This window comes from Chionomys nivalis, chromosome 10 (assembly GCF_950005125.1).
Source record: "Chionomys nivalis chromosome 10, mChiNiv1.1, whole genome shotgun sequence".
Classification (NCBI taxonomy): domain Eukaryota; kingdom Metazoa; phylum Chordata; class Mammalia; order Rodentia; family Cricetidae; genus Chionomys; species Chionomys nivalis.
The window spans coordinates 40422847-40445297 of NC_080095.1; the positions used below are offsets into that span (position 1 = coordinate 40422847).

Here is a 22451-nt window from a genome sequence, read left to right on the forward strand (position 1 = left end):
ATGTGTGCACACAGATGCATCTTTCAATATGATATCACTTACAAGATATGTTTAGAGGGTTTGGCAAGATGTTTACCAAAATGTTAATAGTGATTGTTTCAGTATGGTCTAATTTTAGTTTTCTTTCTATTTTCTAATATTCTCTCTCTCTCCTCTCTCCAGTATCCTCTGAATCCTTCCATTTCTCCAGTAGGCACTACCCCTGGTCCTAAGGTGTCAGGTACTAGTCCCACCAGCCCTTACACACAGCTCCCCACATGAGTGTGGAGAGCAGTCTGTGATGGCCTCCACAAGCGATTCCACCAGTCTGGCATTCTGTTCCTGGAACTCTAGCTCCTCAGCTGCTCTGCAATCAGCTGTTTCTCAAGACAGGGAGACAGCTGGTCTCTGCCTGCAGTTCTCCTGACACCACTGACTGGAAACTCTCAGAGCAGAACGCTGCAGCAACCAAAGGGACAGTCGTTTGTTGCCTTATGTCCAGCGTTATGAACACATTTTTTCTTGTATATTTCGTCATTAAAAATTCACCTCTGTCAAGAAGATGACTCTAGTCCCTTAGAGATCATTTGGTCTTTCTGCCACTGGCTAACATGCCCAGCAGAGAAATCCAGAAGCCATGCTTGACAGTTTTCTCCCCCATCTCTCAAAGAAAATCCATCAAGACTTGTCCTTGCCCTACAACTTTCTCAACTTAATTACCTCTCTCCATGTCCATCAACAGCACCCTAGTTCAGGTCTTGGCTTCTGCAACGACATTAGTTAGCCCAGTTTCTCTCTGATCTTCCTCTTTAAAAATTCTGAAATAATAGTAGTAGTAGTGGTATGTTTACATATGATGTATATGTGAGTAATGGCACGGCACATGTATAGGTTGATTCTCCTCTCCCTTTAGGCAGGTTCCAGGGATTGGACTCAGGTCAACAGGCTCGTGAAGCAAGCATCTTTATCCACTGAGCCGTATCACCCACTTTCCTGCCCTCCTCTTAAACATTTCTACACAGCAAATCTGGGCTTGCCACAGCAAGAGTCAATTTTAATGGGCAACAGGCTTCCTGAGGTGTCTCCTCACATGTGGCTTTATTTAGAGCCCATGAGTAGACGGAATTTATATTTGTTTTCTGGGTTCTATGTCCATGTATTCTATATTCTCCTAGATAGCCTCTGCACACATTTGTAGTTATAACTAAGCTACCCCACCTTTCTCAGAGATTGTTCTTTCCTAATATTTACTCAAACTTTAAACACAGAAGTTCTTTTTCTTGAGACAGAAATGTCTCACATAGCCCAGGCTGGCCTTGAACTCACAAAGTAGTCAAGAATGACCCTGAACTTGATTCTCCATCCACTTCCCAAGTACTGCAATTATAAGTACCTAAGAGTTATTATTCATTCTTCCTAGAACTCTCCAGCCCCAATTCATATAACCAGCCACCAAGACTTTGCATTCCACCACCCAGATTTCTAGACCTCATCCCTGATTTTCAAATTCTATTTCCATTATCACGCCCTCCTATTCTGCTGCTTACAAATTTACCACTATAAAATATTAAGTATGGTTTGGATTTTTATTGCTATATCTTTTTTTTTTTTTTTTTTTGAGATGGAATCTCACCATGTAGTCCAGGCTGTGCTAGAATTCAGAGATCTGCCTGTCTCTGTCTCCCGAGTGCTGGCACATACAGCCATGCCCATGTATACTGAGATTCTCATAATGAAGTTGTTCAGACGCCAGAGACTGCAGTCTCACCCACTCTATAGTCCTTCCTGTGGGCTGTACTTCACCTGGCTGACACTATTTCCAAGTGAGTTTTCTCCCTTATATCATATTCAGGACATCACCTCTCTCACTAACCCTAGTTTCTTCAGAAGCACTTCTATTTATTTATTTGTTTGTTTGTTTGTTTATTTATTTATTTATTTTAAAAAGTGCATGAATGCTTGCCTTTGAGTATGTATGTATGTATGTATGTATGTATGTATGTATGTATGTATGTATGTATGTGTAGCACAGGCATGCGTGGTGCCTGAGGAAGTCAAAAGGGAGTACTAATCCCCTGGAACTTGAGTTCTAGACAGTTATGAGCTGGAAAGTGGGTGTTAGGCACTGAATCCAGGCACTCTGCAAGAGTAATGAGTACTCTTTACAACTAAGCCATCTTTCCAGCCACATTTACTTATTTATTTGTTGTATATGCGTGTATATGCTTGTCTGCATGTATGCCACATACACACAGATGCCCTCAGAGGTCAGATGACATCAGACCCTCCAGACTTGAGATTACAGGCAGTTTTGTATCACCTGACATGGGTGCTAAGAACTAAACCTAGGTCCTCTACAAGAGCAGCCAGTGCTCTTTACTGCTGAACCATCTCTCTAGTCCTAAAGGGCATTTATTTAAAAAAATTATTCTCTGTGTCTTTCACATCATGCATTTCCATTCCATTCATTTCCTATTCCTGTGTATCCGCCCTCTGCCCTTGCAGCACCCCCACCCCATAAAATTTAAGAGAAAAAAGAAAAAAGAAAAGAAAAATGGGGCGGGGGTGGATCTCATCATTGAATCTGTAGTGTGACATAGTAAGTAAACTCTTTTATCCATATATCTTTACTTGCAAGTATTCATTACAAAGAGTCACTGGTCTAGTTTGAGGCCTCTGGTTTCTGCTACACTATCAATTCTAGGGCCCTCACTGGGATTCCTCTTGGTTATCTGCTGTTGTCCTGTTGTGGAGATCCTGTACTTTGGGTCTACAGGACCAGTCTCTTCATGTGCTCCAGCAGATCACAGATGGGGTGGATGTTGGAGTGAGCCAACCCATCATCCTGGTTCTGGACCTGAGTAGTTACAGGGTTGGTCAGTCTGCCAGCTCCCAAGAGGCATTTCTTAAACTATACTTTAAAGAAGCAATTTTTAGAAGATGTTCATTATAGTAAGATAGTTCACCTTCTCAAAGCTTTCTTTAACTTATATGTTTTAAGCCCTTCATTCTTTTTAATATAGGAAATTCCTTGCAATTGACCTCTCAAGAATCTCTTCTTCGGCTGGGTATGGTAAATTAGTACCCAGGAGACTGAGGCAGGACTGTTGAATGAGTTCAAGCTCCAGGTCAGCCTGGTCTACAATCCAAGAGCCTATCTCACTATTTCACTCACCTCTTATTTCCTCTCCCCAAGAAAGAATCTCAGGTTGTAGAGGTATCTTAGCGTAGTGCTTGCCTACAGAAAATACGAGGTTCTGGGTTCCATCCAGCCCCAGTACTGTGAGCAAACAACAAAATGTCCACAAGGATATCAGCTGTTATGTTAATCTCCTAACAGACATGCCCTACATTCATGAAGCAGGGACTTAAAATTCATCACTTCCTTTTTTTTTTCCTGAGACAGTTTCACTATGTGGTTCTGGATATCCCAGAACTCACTTTGTAGAGCAGGCTGGACTCAAATTCACAGGGATTTGCATCCTAAGTGCTGAGATTAAAGGCCTGCACCACTACATCAAGCTGCTCCCATTTCTAATTAGTTACAATGTCTTCATTTCTGCAAAAGGTCCTGGAAGTGGAAAAGAACAACTGCAGGACTCTGCGACCATGATACTGAGGAGATGACTTCCAAAACCTCCCACAAAGACAGGCTGAAAGCATCCACACAACCCGTGCATTTCCTTCTTCATGCTGCTTTTCTTACTAGTTGGTTTTAGGGTTGAACACATTCATTTTCAGAGTCCAGCACTCAGGAGGAAGAGGCAGGTGGGTCTCTGAGTTTGAGGCCAGCCTGATCTACATAGGAATTCCAGGGCAGTTAGGGTTATAAGGAGAAACCTTGTCTTAAAACAAAACAAAAAGCTTAAGAAGCCAGACACATAAAAAAGACATCATTCCATCATAAAGTTCAAAATGTATCAAAATTCTTCTGAGACTGTATGAGTCACAAGTACTGCTTAGCTCTGGGGAGGGGCCAGACAAGTACTGGGACAGGCATGAAGAAGGCTTTGCGTGTTGTGAAACTTCTATATCTTAACTCTGTTCTGGGCAACAGTTATATGAGGTTGTTTATATTATAAGAACTGGGATATATACTACAATGTTTATCTCTATTTATATACATTATATTCAATTTTATTAAAAAAATGAGACAGGGCCTCATGTAGCCTAGGCTGGCCTCAGACTATGTAGGCAAGAATAACCTTGAACTCCCTCCTGCCTCTACTTCCTAACTGCTGAGAACACAGGTGTGTGCCATTGTGTCCAGTTTTTTTTTTTTTTTTTGGTTTTTCGAGACAGGGTTTCTCTGTGATTTTGGAGCCTGTCCTGGAACTAGCTCTTGTAGACCAGGCTGGTCTCGAACTCACAGAGATCCGCCTGCCTCTGCCTCCCGAGTGCTGGGATTAAAGGCATGCGCCACCACCGCCCGGCTGTGTCCAGTTTTATATGGAGCTGGGGATCAAACCTAGGGCCTCAAGTATGTTTGCCAATGCATTCTATCAACTGAGCCTCAGCCCACCCCTCTAGAGTTTTTGTATGGAGTCCAGAGGTCAACTTTAGGTGTTGTTCCTCAGGAGCTATCAAGCCTGTTTTTGAGATAGGGTCTTTTACTCCATCCTACTGGAATTTGTCAAGTACGGTGGGCTGACCGGTCAGCAAGTCCAGGGATCCTCCTGTTCTTACCTCCTCAGCACTGGCTTTTGTAAAATACGCATTCTGAGAACTGAACTCTGGTCCTCATTCATGCCTCATTTAAGAACTTCACTAACTAAGCTATTTCTCCACTCTAAGACTTGATTAAAGAACAAAAAAAAATTGGAGAATAGTAGAATATTTTTATATCAGAAATATCACTTTAGCTCTGTTTTCTCATTCAATATCCGAAACAGATTTGAAACTGTCCTATTGAAGGACATCCTACCAACACCCAGTCTTAAATTTAACCTCTCACAACAGGCAACCAAATGCTTTATTTTTCTAATCAAGAGATTTCTCTAGTTATATGAAAAAGTATCCTTTTACTATTAACGCAGATTTAATGGTTGGAGACATTTTCATTTATATATGTTAAAGCCAGTACTTCCCTAGTACCGCAGTGAAGTACTTTGTATTCATGTATAAATTCTCATGCAGTGTCACTCCTTTCCAAATTACATTTTCAACACAAAACAGTAGATAAAACAAAGCTACTGCTCTTTAATCTGAAACAGTAAATACTGTTAAATTGAACTCTCTAGAGCATCAATAACAAAACTTATAAAAGATAAGCAAAACAGAATGTGTTAATTTATTTCCCCATGAACACAGTCATTCCTAGATTCAAAGCCTAGGAAGGATGCGACTTCCATGAACCCTATTGGAATTAGTGTAAAAAAAAATAAAACTCTGATAAATCTTACCTGTTGTACCTTTCAAACAAACGGCTGCAGTTTCACTTCAGACTGCAGGCATTCTAAGTGGATCTTTGCTTCCTCTATAGTTAATATTAAGTGTTTAATTTTCCAACTACAGGCAATACAGCCTGAAATGAAGTTTGACAAAATTGCCCAATGTTTGTTTAATAAAAGATGCTTTATTTATTTATTTATTTATTTATTTATTTATTTATTTATTTATTTTTTGTTTTTCGAGACAGGGTTTCTCTGTGGTTTTGGAGCCTGTCCTGGAACTAGCTCTTGTAGACCAGGCTGGTCTCGAACTCACAGAGATCCGCCTGCCTCTGCCTCCCGAGTGCTGGGATTAAAGGCGTGCGCCACCACCGCCCAGCATGATCTCCTTTTTAAAAAATAATTTTACTAGCCAGGCGGTGGTGGCGCACGCCTTTAATCCCAGCACTCGGGAGGCAGAGGCAGGCGGATCTCTATGAGTTCGAGACCAGCCTGGTCTACAAGAGCTAGTTCCAGGACAGGCTCCAAAACAGGCTCCAAAACCACAGAGAAACCCTGTCTCGAAAAACCAAAAAAAAAAAAAAAATTTTACTTATTAGGCAAGCTATGGTATCACACATCTTAATCTCAGCACTTGGGACAGAAGTAGGAGAATCTCTGTGAGTTAATGGCCAGCTCATGATCTACATAGGGAGTTCCTGGCCAGTTAGGGCTACATAGGAAGGCCCTGCCTAAAATTTTACACACACACACACACACACACACACATTCTGTTGTGTGTGTGCACATGCCAATGTGCATATCCAGGGATCAACTTCAGGTTGTCAGGCAGCAAGCACAGCTACCCACTGAGCCCCTCATTGACCGATACTCTAATATTTTAACCTCGGTACTGTCCTTACATGTGACTATTTTTAATGTTTACTTGGTTATCCCTCTGGTTGTCATGGACCTATTTGGTCTTTCTGTGATTACAGCTCTGGGGACTGAACTCAGGGCCTGATATTCTATCAGTGAGATAAATCACATGCACATACACTAGTTCCTCTAAATATACATCTTATCTAGCATATACTCTGTAGAATTAAACAAAATGATACTTTATCCTAATTGATTTATGTCCTGTCTTCTCTCCTCTATCCTGTTCCTCCTTCCCAAATCACAAGAGAGTAAAATACCAAAAGCATTTTATGGCAAAATCCTCTTTGTGAGTAAAACCATTTCAGAGGCAATGTTGGGTTTATGAAATAACTTGACTAATGGATAAAAGATATGAATGCTTATAAGCCTTAAAGGTAATTTAAGGATTTGTATATCCTAATTTGTTAGCCAAGGGAAAAATGAGAAATACCAACATGTTTTATTTCCCATTACCATAATACATTTTTAAACAAAATACTTAAAAGCTAAATTGACAATTTCTAATTATGAGAAATAACCTTGATCCTTTCAAACTGCGGATTCTAGATTTTATGCTGTATTTATTTATCTAAATAGGATACTCTGATAATGAATCCTGCGAGATGTTATGGAATGCATAAAACAAGACATAAGGCTAAGTTTTGAATGGTATTTGAAAGAGCAAATAGCAGTAGTTTTTACAGTGCTTTTAAATCAAGTTTCCTGAATTTCTATTTTTAGGTTATAATAATTTATCCTTTTTTCCCCCTAAGACAGGGTCACATACAGCCCAGGCTGACCTGAAACTCAATAGAGTAGAATCTGCCCTTGAACTCCTGATCTTCCTGCTTCCACCTTTTGAGTCTTAAGAGATGTGCACTATCATGTCCAGATCTAAATTTATATTTTCTTGACTCTGCACCTTAAAAGTAGATACGATCAATATATAGGAAAATGAAAATCACTTTCCTTCTTCATTCAGTGAAGCCTCCTATAGTAACTTCCACAATGCCCTCTTCTCTCTGAAACAATTACTACTTTGTATTTTTTTTTTTCTGGTTTTTTGAGACGGTTTCTCTGTGTAGCTTTGGAGCCTGTCCTGAAACTCACTCTGTTGACCAGGCTGGCCTTGAACTCACAGAGATTCACCTGCCTTGCCTCTGCCTCCCGAGTGCTGGGATTAAATGCAAGCGCCACCACCGCCCAGCACTCTTTGTATTCTTAAAGAATTTATTTCTCTATGGTCCACTAAGAGTTACTTATCATCTTTCCCTTTCCTCATAGATTTTAATGTGCATAGTGAAGTCATATATTTACTCAGCTTCATATACCATACAGAGACAGCCCTGTGTGAAGCAGATAAATAGCTGCTGAATGGGACACATTTCTTTCTTTTTCTTCTTATCTGATTGTTCAAAATGACTTAATGGCTGGAAGCTTTATTTTAAAATAATTTAACTTTTCTTAAAGGATCACTAGCCCAAACTTATTCTATCAATTTTAGATAAAATTCCTATTTTCATTTAATATGGCAATGCCTCATATTGCATAGTAACATAATAGAGTCCAAGGATGAAAAAAAAAAAAAAACCAAACTAGGAAGAGAGATAATACAGGTCAGAGAACTGAACCCGTTCTGAGAGTCTTATATCCAAGTGTGGGAGCAACTTATTAAACAATCACACTTTTGGAATGTTAAAAATCCAACCTTCGGACTGGAGAGATGGCTCAGAGATTAAGAGCACTGGCTTCTGGCTGTTCTTCCAGAGGTCCTGAGTTCAATTACCAGCAACCACATGCTGACTCACAATCATCCATAATGAGGTCTGATGCCCTCTTCTGGTGAGTAGGCATATATGCAGACAGAACACTATATATAGTAAATAAATAAACCTCAAAAAATAAAAAATAAATAAATAAATCCAACCTTCATGCTCTGTGGTGGCGGCGCACGCCTTCAGTCTAGCACGTGGGAGACAGAGGTAGGTGGATCTCTGTGAGGCTAGCCTGGTCTACAGTGCAAGTTCCAGGGCAGCCAGAGCTGTTATATACAGAAAACCTGTCTCAGAAAAAAAAAAAAATCCAACCTCCATGATGAAATGCAAAATGCTACTTAGGATAATAAATAAACTGAAGGACTCTGAGCTTCAAAAAGGAAAAGAGCTTTAAAAAATAAGATGGAGCATTGAGTGATGGTGGCGCACGCCTTTAATCCCAGCACTCGGGAGGCAGACACAGGCAGATCCCTACGAGTTTGAGGTCAGCCTGGTCTACAGAGTGAGTTCCAAGATAGCTAGGACTGTTACACAAAGAAACCCTGTCTCAAAAACTCAATCAATCAACCCATAAATAAATAAATATTTAAAAGACAAGATGGAGCGATGAAAAGGGTGCCACACATCTTTAATCCCGGCACTCTGGAGGCAGAGGTAGGCGAATCTCAGTGAGTTTGAGGGCATCTAGGCCTACTAAAGTGAGTTCAGAACGTCCAGGGCTACATAGAGAAATCCTATCTCAATAAACCAAAAAAACAAAAACAAAAACAAACAAAAAAAAAAACAAAGAGTGGGGTAAAAAAGCTGAAAGGCAAATTGTAGTGGCACAGAACTTTAATCCCTGCACTCAGAAGGCAGAGGCAGGCCTGTGAATTTGAGGTCAGTATGGTCTAATAATGAGTTCCAGGACAGCCACAATACAGAGAGGCTGCTTGAAAGAAAAGAGGGAGGAAGGGAGGAAGTTAGTCAAACAGTTTGGTAAAACCACAAAAACTGCTTTTACCCAAATCAGAAACCAGGTTCAAGCAGAAGTCCTTTAAGACTTATGCTGCCATCTAGAGGCTCATATGAGATGAATACTTTTCTTCATCAAGAGCTACTAATCTGTTACCCAGAGGTCACCAAACGGGCCTTATTCTAAGAGCCAAAGAACCTTGATACCAGGCCACAAAGAACACCTAGAGTGTAGAGCCATAATTATTCTTTCCTTCAGTCACAGACTAAAATTAGAACTCAACGGAGCTAACTCTCCTTTAGATGTATTTAGAGTTAGATGTGGTAGTCCATGCCTGTAAATTCCAACACTTGGAAAGTTGAAGTAGGAAGATCACCGTAGTTCAAAGCCAGCCTGGGCTATACAACAACATTCTGTCCCATAAGCAAAAAATGTAGATGGAGAGTAATTTCAAAAGCATATGCCTAGAAGGTCCTAACAGAAGTGTTTAGAAGCGTTGGTTTCATTGGTTTTTCTTTGGTACAATCACTAAAACTTATACCATATATTAGCACAGACTCAACAATGTAATTAACTGAGTGGAGTATCAAGTTTAAATGAGGGCTGGAAAGAGAGCTCAGTAGTAAAGAAGTCATAAAGTTCCTGGGAAGGATCTGAGTTTGGTTCCCAGTAACAATAGCAGGTGGCTCACAATGACTATAACACTGTTCTGGGGGATCAGGTGCCTTTGGCCTACTTGGGCACTCACAAGCATGTATGCACATACATATGCAATTAAAAAGGAAATAAATTTGTCACACAGTGGTGGCACACGCCTTTAATCCCAGCACGTGGGAGGCTAAGGCAGGTGGATTTCTGTGAGTTTGAGGCCAGCCTGGTCTACAGAGTGAGTTTGAGGCCGGCCAGGACTGTTTACATAGAGAAACCCTGTCTCAAGCCCTTCCCCCACAAAAAAAGAAAGGAAGAAAAAAATCCTTTGCAAAGTCTAAATAGGGAAGTCTCAAATGTCTTTTACACAAATGTTTTTAAAAGCTCAAAGAATCTAGGCAAATTCAATGTAATTTTATTTTCATTAAAAATTACCTATGAAAACACCACAGTCTTTAACACCATACTACATGCTTTCTGCCAAGATCAGAAAGGAAATGAAGGACATCTACTCTTACCACTTCTGTTCACCACTGTAGTGAAATTTAACTAAGGTAAGAAAATGAAATCAAAATATATCTAAATTAGAAAGGAAGAAACACGGGCTGGAGAAATGGCTCAGCCCTTAAAGGCTAGGCTCACAGCAGAAAATATGAGAAAGGAAGGAACAAAATCGTTCCTACTTGCAACAAGGAATCTGCACACACACAACTTTTCGTACGGCTGGGCATGTAGAACTGACTGATAGCTCATGAAAGCAGGTTAAGTATTCAGCATCAATGGGCAAAAGAAAATCCAAACCACAATGAACCTTATACTCCTAGGATAGAAGTAACAACTTTTTAAAGGACAATAATAAGTATTAGCAAAAATTCCTCTACTGCTGGTAGAAGTATACAATGGTTCAGTCAGCTTGGAAAACAGCCTAAGAACTCTTCAAGAAGTCAGATACAAACAAAGAGCGCACCTTTAATCCAGCACTTGGGAGGCAGAGGCAGGCAGATCTCTGGTCAATCAAGTCCAGCCTGGTCTATAAAGTTGAGTTCTAGGACAGCCAGAGCTATGCAGAGAAACCCTGTCTCCAAAACCCAAAGGAGTCAGATATAGTGCTACCATAAGACCCCAGTTATAAACACAAGAGAACGGAAATTCATGTGTACACATGACTTGTCAGAGCAGCATTGTTCAACAAATCTAATAGTAGCAACAATCAAATGTCTCTCAATTGGCGATAAATACAATGTTATACCTACCCAAAGGAATATGATCTGACCATACAAAAGAGAGCACTGATATATTCTCAAACACAGCTGAACACTGAAAATGCTATTTCAGTAAAAGAAATCAGGGCTGGAGGGAGCTAGCAATGTACAGGCTCTGGGTCTGATACCCAGCACTTTGATTAAGAGACAATGAAAGAGAAAGAGAAAAAGAGAAAAATGAGACTCCAGTCACAGAAACATGATTCCAAACTAGACAAATCTATACTGGCATAAAACAGATTAGTGATAACTGAGCCCCTAGAAGCTTGAAAGGAAATGAGGAGTAGGGCAAATGGGGCCAGGGATTTGAGGTGGTAATGAAAATATCCTAGATTTGACTATGTTGCAGACTGAGCCGTTCAGTATAAATAGGTGAATTACAGGAACATGAACTGCAGCTCAATAAAGCTGTTAAGAAAAAAAAAAAAAAGAAACACAAACACAAATGCTCCAGAGTTCCAAGGTTTAGCTCTAGCTACAAAGAGATGATTAACAGTTTTCCAAACTTTTACAACTTATTTTCAGTTATTTCCAAGTTAGTGACGATAAACGAGTGGGTCATTTACATAACTACTGAAAAACCTGTCACCTTCAGAACCAAGAAAAAAATCAGAAAAGGGTAAAAATTGCAGAGAATTAGTAAGATGCACAGCAATTAAATGGGTCTCAGGAATAAAGGCAACAGCCTACTGTTGTAATTCACAGGGCTAAGTCAGTATCCCACCCACACCATAACGGTAATGAGGAAGGCTCAAGCACATAGAACCAAACAATTAGCACATCCATGTTGTATGTACTAAATAATTATCTACTGCTATCAGAGAAGTAAATATCCCAAGACCTTCAAACATTACTTCTCATCACTAAACACCAATTACCTAAAACTAGAGCAATTTTCAAAAGCTTTCATCCTTTCCGTTTTAAGTCAATGGGCCTCGTTAGATATCATGTGTCATTCCATCTAGAGGCATCTTTAATTGACTGCCCGTTGATCCATAAGACTACAAAAGGAGTCTCAAAAAAAAAATGACCTTAATTTTGAAAAGTTACATTTAATCCCAGGGCTAAAACAAACATAACAAATTTCCAAGAATGGTGAAAGTGCCTTAAAAATGAAACAAATCTATAAAAGCTATTGCATTTTAAAATCTGTACACCACAAGGGTTATATGACATACAGCCATGAACAAAACCAAAGGGTAACATAACATAAGGCTTTCCTCCCAAAAGACAGAATCTAGTTACTACCAGTACTACAAGAGTCTTGTTATTCCTGTACTCTCATTTAACAATACTGTGAAATGACAACCATGTTTTGAGGCTAAATATTTCTGCATTTTTTTCATCTCATCATCTTTATCAGGGCAGATATTTGCATGAAAACAGTATCATTGGTCCTCTGGGATTCATCAGTTCCTACTGCTTATTTTTCACCCATGTCATCCTTTCAATTAATGTAGAAAAAAAATACCAAGACATCGAAACACCAGATTAAGGTGTCAAGTGAAAGACAATCCCTGGAGTAGATGAATAATCTAAGAGGACAAAAAAGATGTTTTTATGCAAATACACTATACACGCTAAAACAAAGAGACTATATCCAAGAAATCCTACACACATCGATGTAAGCATTTCAATTTCTAACTTATTTTCTAATAAATAAATTCCCGATGGCCAAGGAAGATGGCAGGAAGTTACAAAGTACTGTTACAGAAACTAAAACAGGCTGAGTTATGAAGTATAATATAATTTATGTTTCTACTGTATTCATCCAACCATGCTGGCAGGAAAACAGTCTTCCTTGTTCAGCTTAAGTTTAGTGATTAAGATGGCTGAATTAGTTGACTACAACTAACCAAAATCCCAATGTCGTCAGTTCTTAGAAATAGAAATACTTGGCAGTACAGACGGCTCAGTGGGTAAGGCACCACACTGCTAAACCTAATAAACTGAGCTCGGTTCCTTGTTGGCTGACCACTGCCATGCACGTCTGTGCTCTAGTGAAGAACAGCTGAAGTCTCTCCCAGAAAGACACTCTTCCTTCCTGGAGAATCCTGATATTCAAAAACACAAACTGGATCTCTTTTTGCTCACTTTCCTTAGTGCCCAGAAAAGACTATGGACAGCAGCAAACACTCGAGGACTAATGGCTCGAGTAAAGTGGAGCCTGGATACACCCCAGTGACATAATTAAGGGAACAGATCTAGATAACCTCAAAGCCATTTCTACCCCTGGATTTTTAATAAACGAATGTGAACTAACAAAGTCTCTCTTTAGACTGAACTAGTTTTAATTGATGTCCTAGCACTTAAAACAAAAAGGTTCCAAAAGATATATATTGCACAAAAATTTTTACCTTTAAGTCAATAATTTAGCACATTCTGTCATGAAAGGTACAAAGTTACACCAAGTTCCTACCTTCAGATGGCTTGTCTTTGCCTTGGTAAAAGGAAAGGTGTATTTTCATGAGTTATAACTAGAACTCATTGTGGAATATACAACATGTAACCTTGTATAAAACTAATTGGGTACTCACACTCATCCAGTCCCAGCTGATAGGCCAGGTTCTGGAGCCCTCGTACCTTCTCCATCAAATTAGCTGTGGTGAGGCTCCCCAGCTCTGAAATAGAAGACTTTATTTCAGTATCACTTCTCACTGGTCTGCAGTAATAATTGATTTGGGTTGATAGTCCTAATAACAAAAGATGTCTAGTTGGGTTGGGGGTACAGCTGAATGTCAGAACACTGTCCTAGCAAGCAGGAAGCCGGGGATTTGATCACCAGAACAATGAAAGAGTGAGGAAGACTTCAAGCTTAATTTCCCTCATGAATAAGTACAAAACAGGCCCTTTATTTCCTTTCCTCCAATTTTACATACTCTTCAGCAAAAACTGTGAAGTTTTCTACTACTGCAAAAACACCTCAGCATTATACTTAACACATTAAGTGGGCTTTAAATTATTTATTTTTACATTTAAAAAATGTATTTAGTGTGTGTTTGTGCACAATATTGCATGGGTATCAGAGGACAATTTGAAAGGAGTCAATTCTTTCCTTCTAGCATGTGGGTTCTAGAGAGCATACTCTGGTTGTCAGGCTTGGTGGCATGTGTCTTCACAGCTGAGTCAGCTCGCCTGCCCAAGTGTGTTATTCCAAGCATCTGTTTATAACATTCATTTTTGCCTATCACACAAAATGAATATACCATTAAAATATGAAGCCTTATGATGTGACATATCACAGAGAAAACCTTGCAGACACATCTTGGTCATGTAAATCAGATGTTGTCTCCATTTACAAGTCCCAGGATTTCAACTATATATAGTAGCAATAATAGCAACAAAATACTGTTCACCATGTCCCCAACTATAGAAAACATAAACTTAAATATAAATCCAAACTTTCCCTTCAAATCCAAATTTTGCTTATTTTATTTACAATTAATTTTACTTACTTCCCAGATTTTACTTACTTAAAATAAAGGTTACAACCTAGATTTTCATTTAAATAACATCTAAATCCTTGTTTAAAATAGAAATCAGTTTTCATGAAACATAATGCGCTGTGAACTCTCACTAAAAATTTAGTTTTCTTGGGCTGGAGAGATGGCTCAGTGGTTAAGAGCATTGCCTGCTCTTCCAAAGGTCCTGAGTTCAATTCCTGGCAACCACATGGTGGCTCACAACCATCTGTCTGTAATGAGGTCTGATGCCCTCTTCTGGCCTGCAGACATACACACAGACAGAATATTGTATACATAATAAATAAAAGAATTTTTTTTTAAAAAAATTAGTTTTCTTAGAAAATGTAAGTTCATCATTTATTACATAAATAGTTTTGGAATATTAGGACAATGAATCTAAGATCCTTCGAGACATAGTTTTCCATGGGTGGGTGAGGGAATCAGCATCTAACCACGCACTGAGTTAACTTCTGAAATCATACAAAGGAGTTCTGCTCTTCCATTTATCATTCTGCAGTCTTTCCTGCAATGAGCATATGCCACTTTCTTGACTAGTTTTAAATAGCTCAAGAATTCCTGATTTTTACCTTAATTTCAATCTATTACTTCACAACCATCATGAATCTGAACACTATAAGAATGATTTTTTTAAAAAAAGACCAAAACCAGCCGGGCGGTGGTGGCGCACGCCTTTAATCCCAGCACTTGGGAGGCAGAGGCAGGCGGATCTCTGTGAGTTTGAGACCAGCCTGGTCTACAAGGGCTAGTTCCAGGACAGGCTCCAAAACCACAGAGAAACCCTGTCTTGAAAAACCAAAAAAAAAAAAAAAAAAAAAAAAAAGACCAAAACCATAAAATTAAAGTTTTTTTAATTTAAATTTCCATTCTGATTGAACTCCAAATCATTCATCAAACAACAGTATTCACTGCTCATAGAATTCTTGACAGAAGAACTGAAAGGACAGAAAGAAAGAAAAGATTTATCTTAACTCACTAGGAGAGTGGTTCTCACCCTTCCTAATACTGCGACCCTTTAACCTCATGTTGTGGTGATCCCAACCATAAAATCATTTCATTGCTACTTCATAACTGTAATGTTGCTGCTATCATGAATCATAATGTAAATATTGGTAGGCAGAATATTTGGTATGGGACCCCTGTGAAGAGGTGGTTCAGCCCCTCAAAGGGGCACACCCCACAGGCTGAGAACTGCTACACTCAAGGATTGTCATTTTATAGTACTAAGGACAATATGTGGCTTTAAATTTTATAAATAAGGCTCTTCTATTATAGTGAAGATTAAACTTTAAAAGATCAGAGTTTAAACTTTATAAATTTATAAACACTAGCCATTTTATCTCTAAATCTTTGTTATTATCATACCTAACAGGGCCTTTATAATTCAGTGAGAAATTTATGTAAGGTTTTTTTTTAATCCACTATAAGCATTATACAAAAGTAAGTTAATATGAAAAAATAAACATGAAAGAGTTCACTGTGACACATTCTTGAACTGGCTGAATTTCTACACCTATAAAAAGTAGAGAAAAGCATTCCCGCCAGACATGAAGAACTATGAAGATAGATAGCAAAGTAGGCAGTGTGAAGCCAAGAACATCGTAAGGACGTAGGGACAGAAAGGCTGCACAGTGGTTTGTGGACAGATGTGAATGTGACAGTAAAGGACAAGCCAGGCTTGGTGGCTACCCATAGTCCCAGATACTTAGGCAGCTGAGACAGAAGCATCAGTTGGGCTCATGCACTCAGAGGCCAAATTGAGCAATGGGGTGGGACCCCACTAAAACAAAAACAAGCCAGGTAGTGGTGACACATGCCTTTAATCCCAGTACTTAGGAGGCAGAGGCAAGAGGATGGATTTCTGAGTTCTAGGCCAGCCTGATCTACAGAGTGAGTTCTAGGACAGTCAGGGCTACACAGAGAAACCCTGTCTCAAAAAACAAACAAACAAACAAACAAAAAAAACAAACCAAAGATAGTAGACACCACGGGGCTGGAGAGGTGGCTCAGAGGTTAAGGACGCTGACTGTTCTTCCAGAGGTCCTGAGTTCAATTCCCAGCAACCACGTGGTGGCTCACAACCATCTACAATGAGATCTGGTGCCCTCTTCTGGCCTGCAGTCTTACATGGAGGCAGCACAATGTATTGTATACATAATAAATAAAATCTTAAAAATAATAAATAAAATCTCACCTGAAATAGGAAACAAATGCACAGAATATTAAAAAAAAAAAAAAAAAGATAGTAGACACCAGCATCACATACCTTTCAACATATCGATGTCATCACGTTCTATTTCAGCCATCCATTTGGGTGGAGAGCTAGTGATGGGCTGTCAGAAAAAAAAAAATATATCCATTCAGGTGCATCCTTCTTATGAGAATGTAGTTCATCACACAGCCTTCAGATTGTCTGAAAATCCTGGAAAACTACAATCTCAAAAATCCAGGTTTTAGCCGGGCGGTGGTGGCGCACGCCTGTAATCCCAGCACTTGGGAGGCAGAGGCAGGCGGATCTCTTGTGAGTTCGAGGCCAGCCTGGTCTAGAAGAGCTAGTTCCAGGACAGGAACCAAAAGCTACGGAGAAACCCTGTCTCGAAAAATCAAAAAAAAAAAAAAAAAAAAAAATCCAGGTTTTGTATGTGAATAGATGACTCAGCAGGCAAGAGCACAGACTGTTTTTCCAGGGGACCCAGGTTTGATTCCCAGTACCCACAACTACCTGTATCCTCAGTCACAAGGGATCTGATGCCCTCTTCTGGCCTTCTCAGGCACCAAGCATATATATGGTACACAGACATACATACATGCAGACAAAATATCCATATACATAAAATAAATAAATTTTAAAAGCAGGTTTTTAGGTTCAGCTTTTACTTCAAAAATTCATTTTATAAAATCCTGCTACTCAATTTTAAACTTGGTCTCAGAAAGGTAGTTTTGGATGAATTTCGATGTGGCTACTATTACTAATTCAAGAATAAGTTAGTTCATCGATAACATTATTTAAAATTCCATTCTTATGAAAGACTCCAATTGAAAGTTTTTTTTTTTAAAGATTTATTTAATATGTGCACACCATTCTGCCTCGATGTATGCCCGCACGCCAGAGGAGGGCGCCAGATCTCAGTACAGATGGTTATGAGCCACCATGTGGTTGCTGGGAATTGAACTCAGGACCTCTGTAAGAGCAGCCAGTGCTCTTAACCTCTGAGCCATCTCTCCAGCCCTCCAATTGAAAGTTTAAGACAGTATGAGTAACAGTCTCTAACAGAAATAAGAATCAGAGATGAGAAAACCCCCAGTTCAAGTGGAGAGAGAATAATGGTCATCACTTGACATTTCATCACTAACTTCTTTTTGTTTTTTTGGAGACAGGGTTTCTCTGTGTAGCCTGGCTGTCCTAGGACTCTCTCTGTAGACCAGGCTCGGACTCACAGAACTCTGCCTGCCTCTGCCTCCCGTATGCCGGGATTAAAGATGTACGCCAACACCACTCGACTAGATTTCGTCATTAAATTTTTTCCATCTATTTATTTGTGTGCCGTCTCTGGGGAGGGAATAGAGCATGTACATGCCATAAGCAGGTGTGTGGAGGTCCGAAGACAACCTGTGGGAGTCAGTGCTCTCCTTCAACCATGCAGGTCCAGGGACTGAACTCAGGTCATCAGGCTTGATAGCAAATGTGTTTACCGAGTTCATAATTGTACTGTAGAAGTTTTTAGAAATTTTCAGCATGTAAAAATGTTAATGGGGGCTGGAGAGATGGCTCAGAGGTTAAGAGCATTGCCTGCTTTTCCAAAGGTCCTGAGTTCAATTCCCAGCAACCACATGGTGGCTCACAACCATCTGTAATGGTGTCTGGTGCCCTCTTCTGGCCTGCAGGCATACACACAGACAGAATATTGTATACACAATAAATAAATAAATAAATTAAAAAAAAAATGTTAATGGACATAAGTGGGGAACAACTGCAACCCGAGCAGAGGCTGAGGCATAAGGAAGGTTAGTTCAAGGTCAGCTTGGGTTACTGTGGTGCCCCTATAAGAACAGATATTTGAATAGTCTCTAGTTGGTGGAACTGTTTGGGAAGGTTTAGGAGTGCGGCCTTGTTGAAGGAGATGTGTCACTAGGGGTGAGTTTTAAAGTTGCAAAAGCCCACACCCAGTCTCTCCGCCTGCTGTTGGTGGATAAGATGTAAGCTCTCAGCTACTGCTCCAGCACCATGCCTGTCTGCCTGTTGCCATGTTCCCACCCCTACCATCATGACCTCTGAAACTGTAAGTAAGCCCCCAATTAAATGCTTTCTTTTAAAGTTGCCTTGGTCATGGTGTCTCTTTATGTCACTTCAAAAGGACAGTGACTAAGACAGTTACACTGTGAGATCATCTTTCCCCCTCACCCTGTGCAAAAACCAAATCCTGGATAGTCCCAGATATACTGATTCAGAATATCAAAGGCCATTAAGAGGGACTACTAGAAAGAATAGAGATAAGGAATTAAACAAGACAAAAAATTTTAAAAGCTTTGCAGCTGTACACTGACAATTCTGCCATGCAGACAAAGGTTAAGAAACATAACCCTGGACCAGAGTGATGGCTCAGCAGGTAAGTGAGCTTGCTGTTATTTCTAACGATCTGAATTCAAACCCCAGTAACCACATTTGAAAACAAAACAACAACAACAACAACAAAAAACCCTCCCACATAAATAAGGGGGAAAAAAGCTTCAAAATTAAATATAGTTGAGGCAAACAGAATACCAATGTTACACCAAGTATTTCAACTGCTTAACCTTGAAGTTTCTAAGCTGAGGAAAAGGCTAATAGACAAGGGTCAGAGTGTCAAAGCATTTGAACAGGAAGGGATTACAACAGTTAACTATGAGAATATAAACATATTTAAAGATCTACAGTCAAAAAAATGATTAGAAGACTATGGCACTATTCTTTAAAATAGATTTGAGCTTTTTACCCAAGGGCAAGCTTTGAGTAAACCTCCATAAACATAAGCTATTACTTACACTTTTGAAAGAAGCAGCAAATTCAGCAACACCTGGTACTAGAGAAGAAAAACGAAAAACAACAAATGTTATTCATGCAAGAAACATTTGTGTGTTCAGGCACAGAGGATTTAAATAAAAAAACGAAGTTTTCCCAGGTGGTGGTAGCTGTGTTGACACACACCTTAATCCTAGTACTCAGGAGGCAGAGGCAGGTGGATCTCTGAGTTTGAGGCCAGCCTGATCTACAGAGTGAGTTCCAGGACAGCCAGGGCTACACAGAAAGAAATCTTGTCTCAAGCAAACAAACAATCCAAAAAACCAAAGTCTTGCCACCTTCAAAGAGCTTACAATGTAGAAGAGGACAGGTCAGAAATCACTAATACTGCTTAAGCATTTCAGAAAGATGTTAGGTGCTATAGGCAGACATAAAATAGAACTCTAATCGGAATGATGGGGCAGGAAAAACTTCTCTGAGAAGCCAATGCCTCAGCTTTTAAATAACCAGGATTTGGCTTGGAGAATAGTAAACTATCTCTTGTCAGAAAGTTTAAGTTTCCTTCCCAAGACTAGAGGTATAGACAATGAAAGAGTTCTTGTCTAGCATGCACAAGACCCTGGGGTTGAGCCCCAGGGATGCAAATAAATAAATAAATAACAAAAATGAGGAATGTAAACTTTCTTTTTTAGTTGTCCTTTCTGTTAATCAAATTATTGACTCAATTGTCTCAGACAGTATCACATTAAAAATCAAAAGAAAAAAATTACATATTTTAAGTGAAATAATGTTCAATTCTACTAAGAAATACAAGCTAGGGCTGGTGAGATGGCTCGGTAGGAAACGGCACTTGCCACCGAGCCCAACAACCTAAGTTGTGGATTCCCAGGTATCAGGATAAAACTGACCCTTACGAGTTGTCCTCTGACTTCATGTGCATCATGGCACATGGGTGCCTCCCCCAGCCCAATAAATAAATGAATGTCACTTAATTAAAAAAAATGAAAATAGAAACACAAATTAACATAATGACCAGTAACATCCAATACTGGCTAATGAGAAAATGGTCAGTCATCCTCTTCTACATACAGAACACATATGCAATGTGTATCATTAATATAATAATAATCATTAAAATGCTGCTTGTGAAATAAAAATCAGATGATTTAGGTTTTCAAACAGAATGTATAGAAACTAGAATATCCATTATATTTAAAAGAATGAAGTAGACCTACAAAGAACATGAAAAGATGCATCACATTACAAATTTATTTAAATTAAGCTGAAGGCTCCATACATATGACTTCATTATTATAAAAAACAACACCCCACCTCCGCCGTGTGTATATGCATGTGATTATCTGTATAAGCATAAAAAAAGTCCAAACCGATTTGTACAAAATTATTAATAGTATTTAACTTAATAAGAGTGACTAAAGGAGATGAAAAGCTTTGTGCATCTCAGAATTATCTGAAATTACAGATGTAGTTTTAGAACTATAATTACTGTTTAAAAGTTCCTCATTGCTTGTCTCACGAGTCTCTATTTTTACTGAACATCAATTTCTTCTCTTTGAAGTGAAATGAAAACTTAAATCATCATAGATACATGATAACCCTTTGAAATTCTCCCATGGCAACAGACTCTCCTGCATCGATTCTGATATGAGAAAAGAAAAAACTTACATTGTTCAGGCCAAAGATCTGGCGAGGCACGGTCAAGTTTCTCAAAACTTAGCAAAGATGTTTCCAAATCCGTCCCTGGAACCAAACACCAGGATGGGTTGAGATACACATTCATTTATATTTTATTACATTTCAATCTTAAAGAACTTAAACTGAGCCAGGTGGTGGTGGCGCACGCCTTTAATCCCAGGCAGGTGGATCTCTGTGAGTTCAAGGCCAGCCCGGTCTACAAGAGCTAGTTCTAGGACAGGTTCCAAAGCTACGGAGAAACCCTGTTCCCAAACCCCCCCCCTAAAAAAAAATAGAGAACTTAATTGAAATTTCAAAGATCTGAATTGCTACTGGGCATGATAATACAAATAAATTGGATTCTCTCTGATCAAAACTCAGTCTTCCACTCTAACCAATAAGAAAGTTAGGGCTGGAGAGATGGTTCAGTGGTTAAGAGTATTGAATGCTCTTCCAGAGGATCGGGGTTCAATTCCCAGCACTATATGGCAGCACACAACTGTCTATGGTTCCAGTTAGTACACATGTAGAACAGAGACATAGAGCAAGCAAAATACCCATACACATAAAATTAAAAAAAAAAAAAAGGAAAGAAAAGAAAATTTGAGCCAAGTGGTGGTGGCACACGCCTTCAATCCCAGCACAATTGAGGCAGAGGCAGGTGGATCCCTGTGAGTTCAAGGTCTACAAGAGCTAGTTCTAGGACAGGCTCCAAAGACACAGAGAAACCCTGTCTCGAAAAAACCAAAAAAAGAAGAAAGACAGAAGGGAGGGAGGGAGGGAGGGAGGGAGGGAGGGAGGGAGGGAGGGAGGGAGGGAGGGAGGGAGGGAAGGAAGGAAGGAAGGAAGGAAGGAAGGAAGGAAGGAAGGAAGGAAGGAAGGAAGGAAGGAAGGAAGGAAGGAAAGAGCTGCTTAGAAAAATGAGCATTGGCTAGACATGTTGAGCCACATCGGTAATCCCAGCACTTAGGAGGCAAGAACATTGAGAGTTTCAGGCCAGACCGAAGTATACAGCAAAACCCTGTGTAAAAAAGGTGTAGCAAATCTACCTATGTCTTTACTTTACTCTTCAACTTTCCTCCAGTTACAGTCGCTACTCTCATGGAAGACAATCTCTACTAAGACTGTTGACCACTGTCTTCTGCTTTGGCAGGGACCTCAGTCTTCTGGTACCATCAGTGTCTCATACTCAACAGTCAAGCCTGCTCTACAAGTTTTCTTTTCTTTTCTTTTTTTTTTATTTTATATTAATTAATTTATTTAATTATTAAAGATTTCCTTTTTTTGGTTTTTCAAGACAGGGTTTCTCTGTGGTTTTGGAGCCTGTCCTGGAACTAGCTCTTGTAGACCAGGCTGGTCTCAAACT

The 22451-nt window shown here is 39.5% G+C and overlaps 1 protein-coding gene across 6 annotated transcripts in view; it reads right to left on the bottom strand.

Annotated features, from left to right (window-relative positions):
* Positions 1-22451, bottom strand: part of Lin52 (lin-52 DREAM MuvB core complex component) — a 79651-nt gene that overhangs the window by 53132 nt on the left and 4068 nt on the right. For all 6 annotated transcript variants that reach the window (XM_057782708.1, XM_057782711.1, XM_057782706.1 and 3 more), the window contains 4 exons: positions 21077-21151; positions 19414-19451; positions 16658-16724; positions 13447-13530 (listed from right to left, as the gene is read on the bottom strand). In XM_057782708.1, the coding sequence (XP_057638691.1) occupies positions 13447-13530; positions 16658-16724; positions 19414-19451; positions 21077-21151 (264 nt within the window). The remainder of the gene's footprint in view (positions 1-13446; positions 13531-16657; positions 16725-19413; positions 19452-21076; positions 21152-22451) is intronic.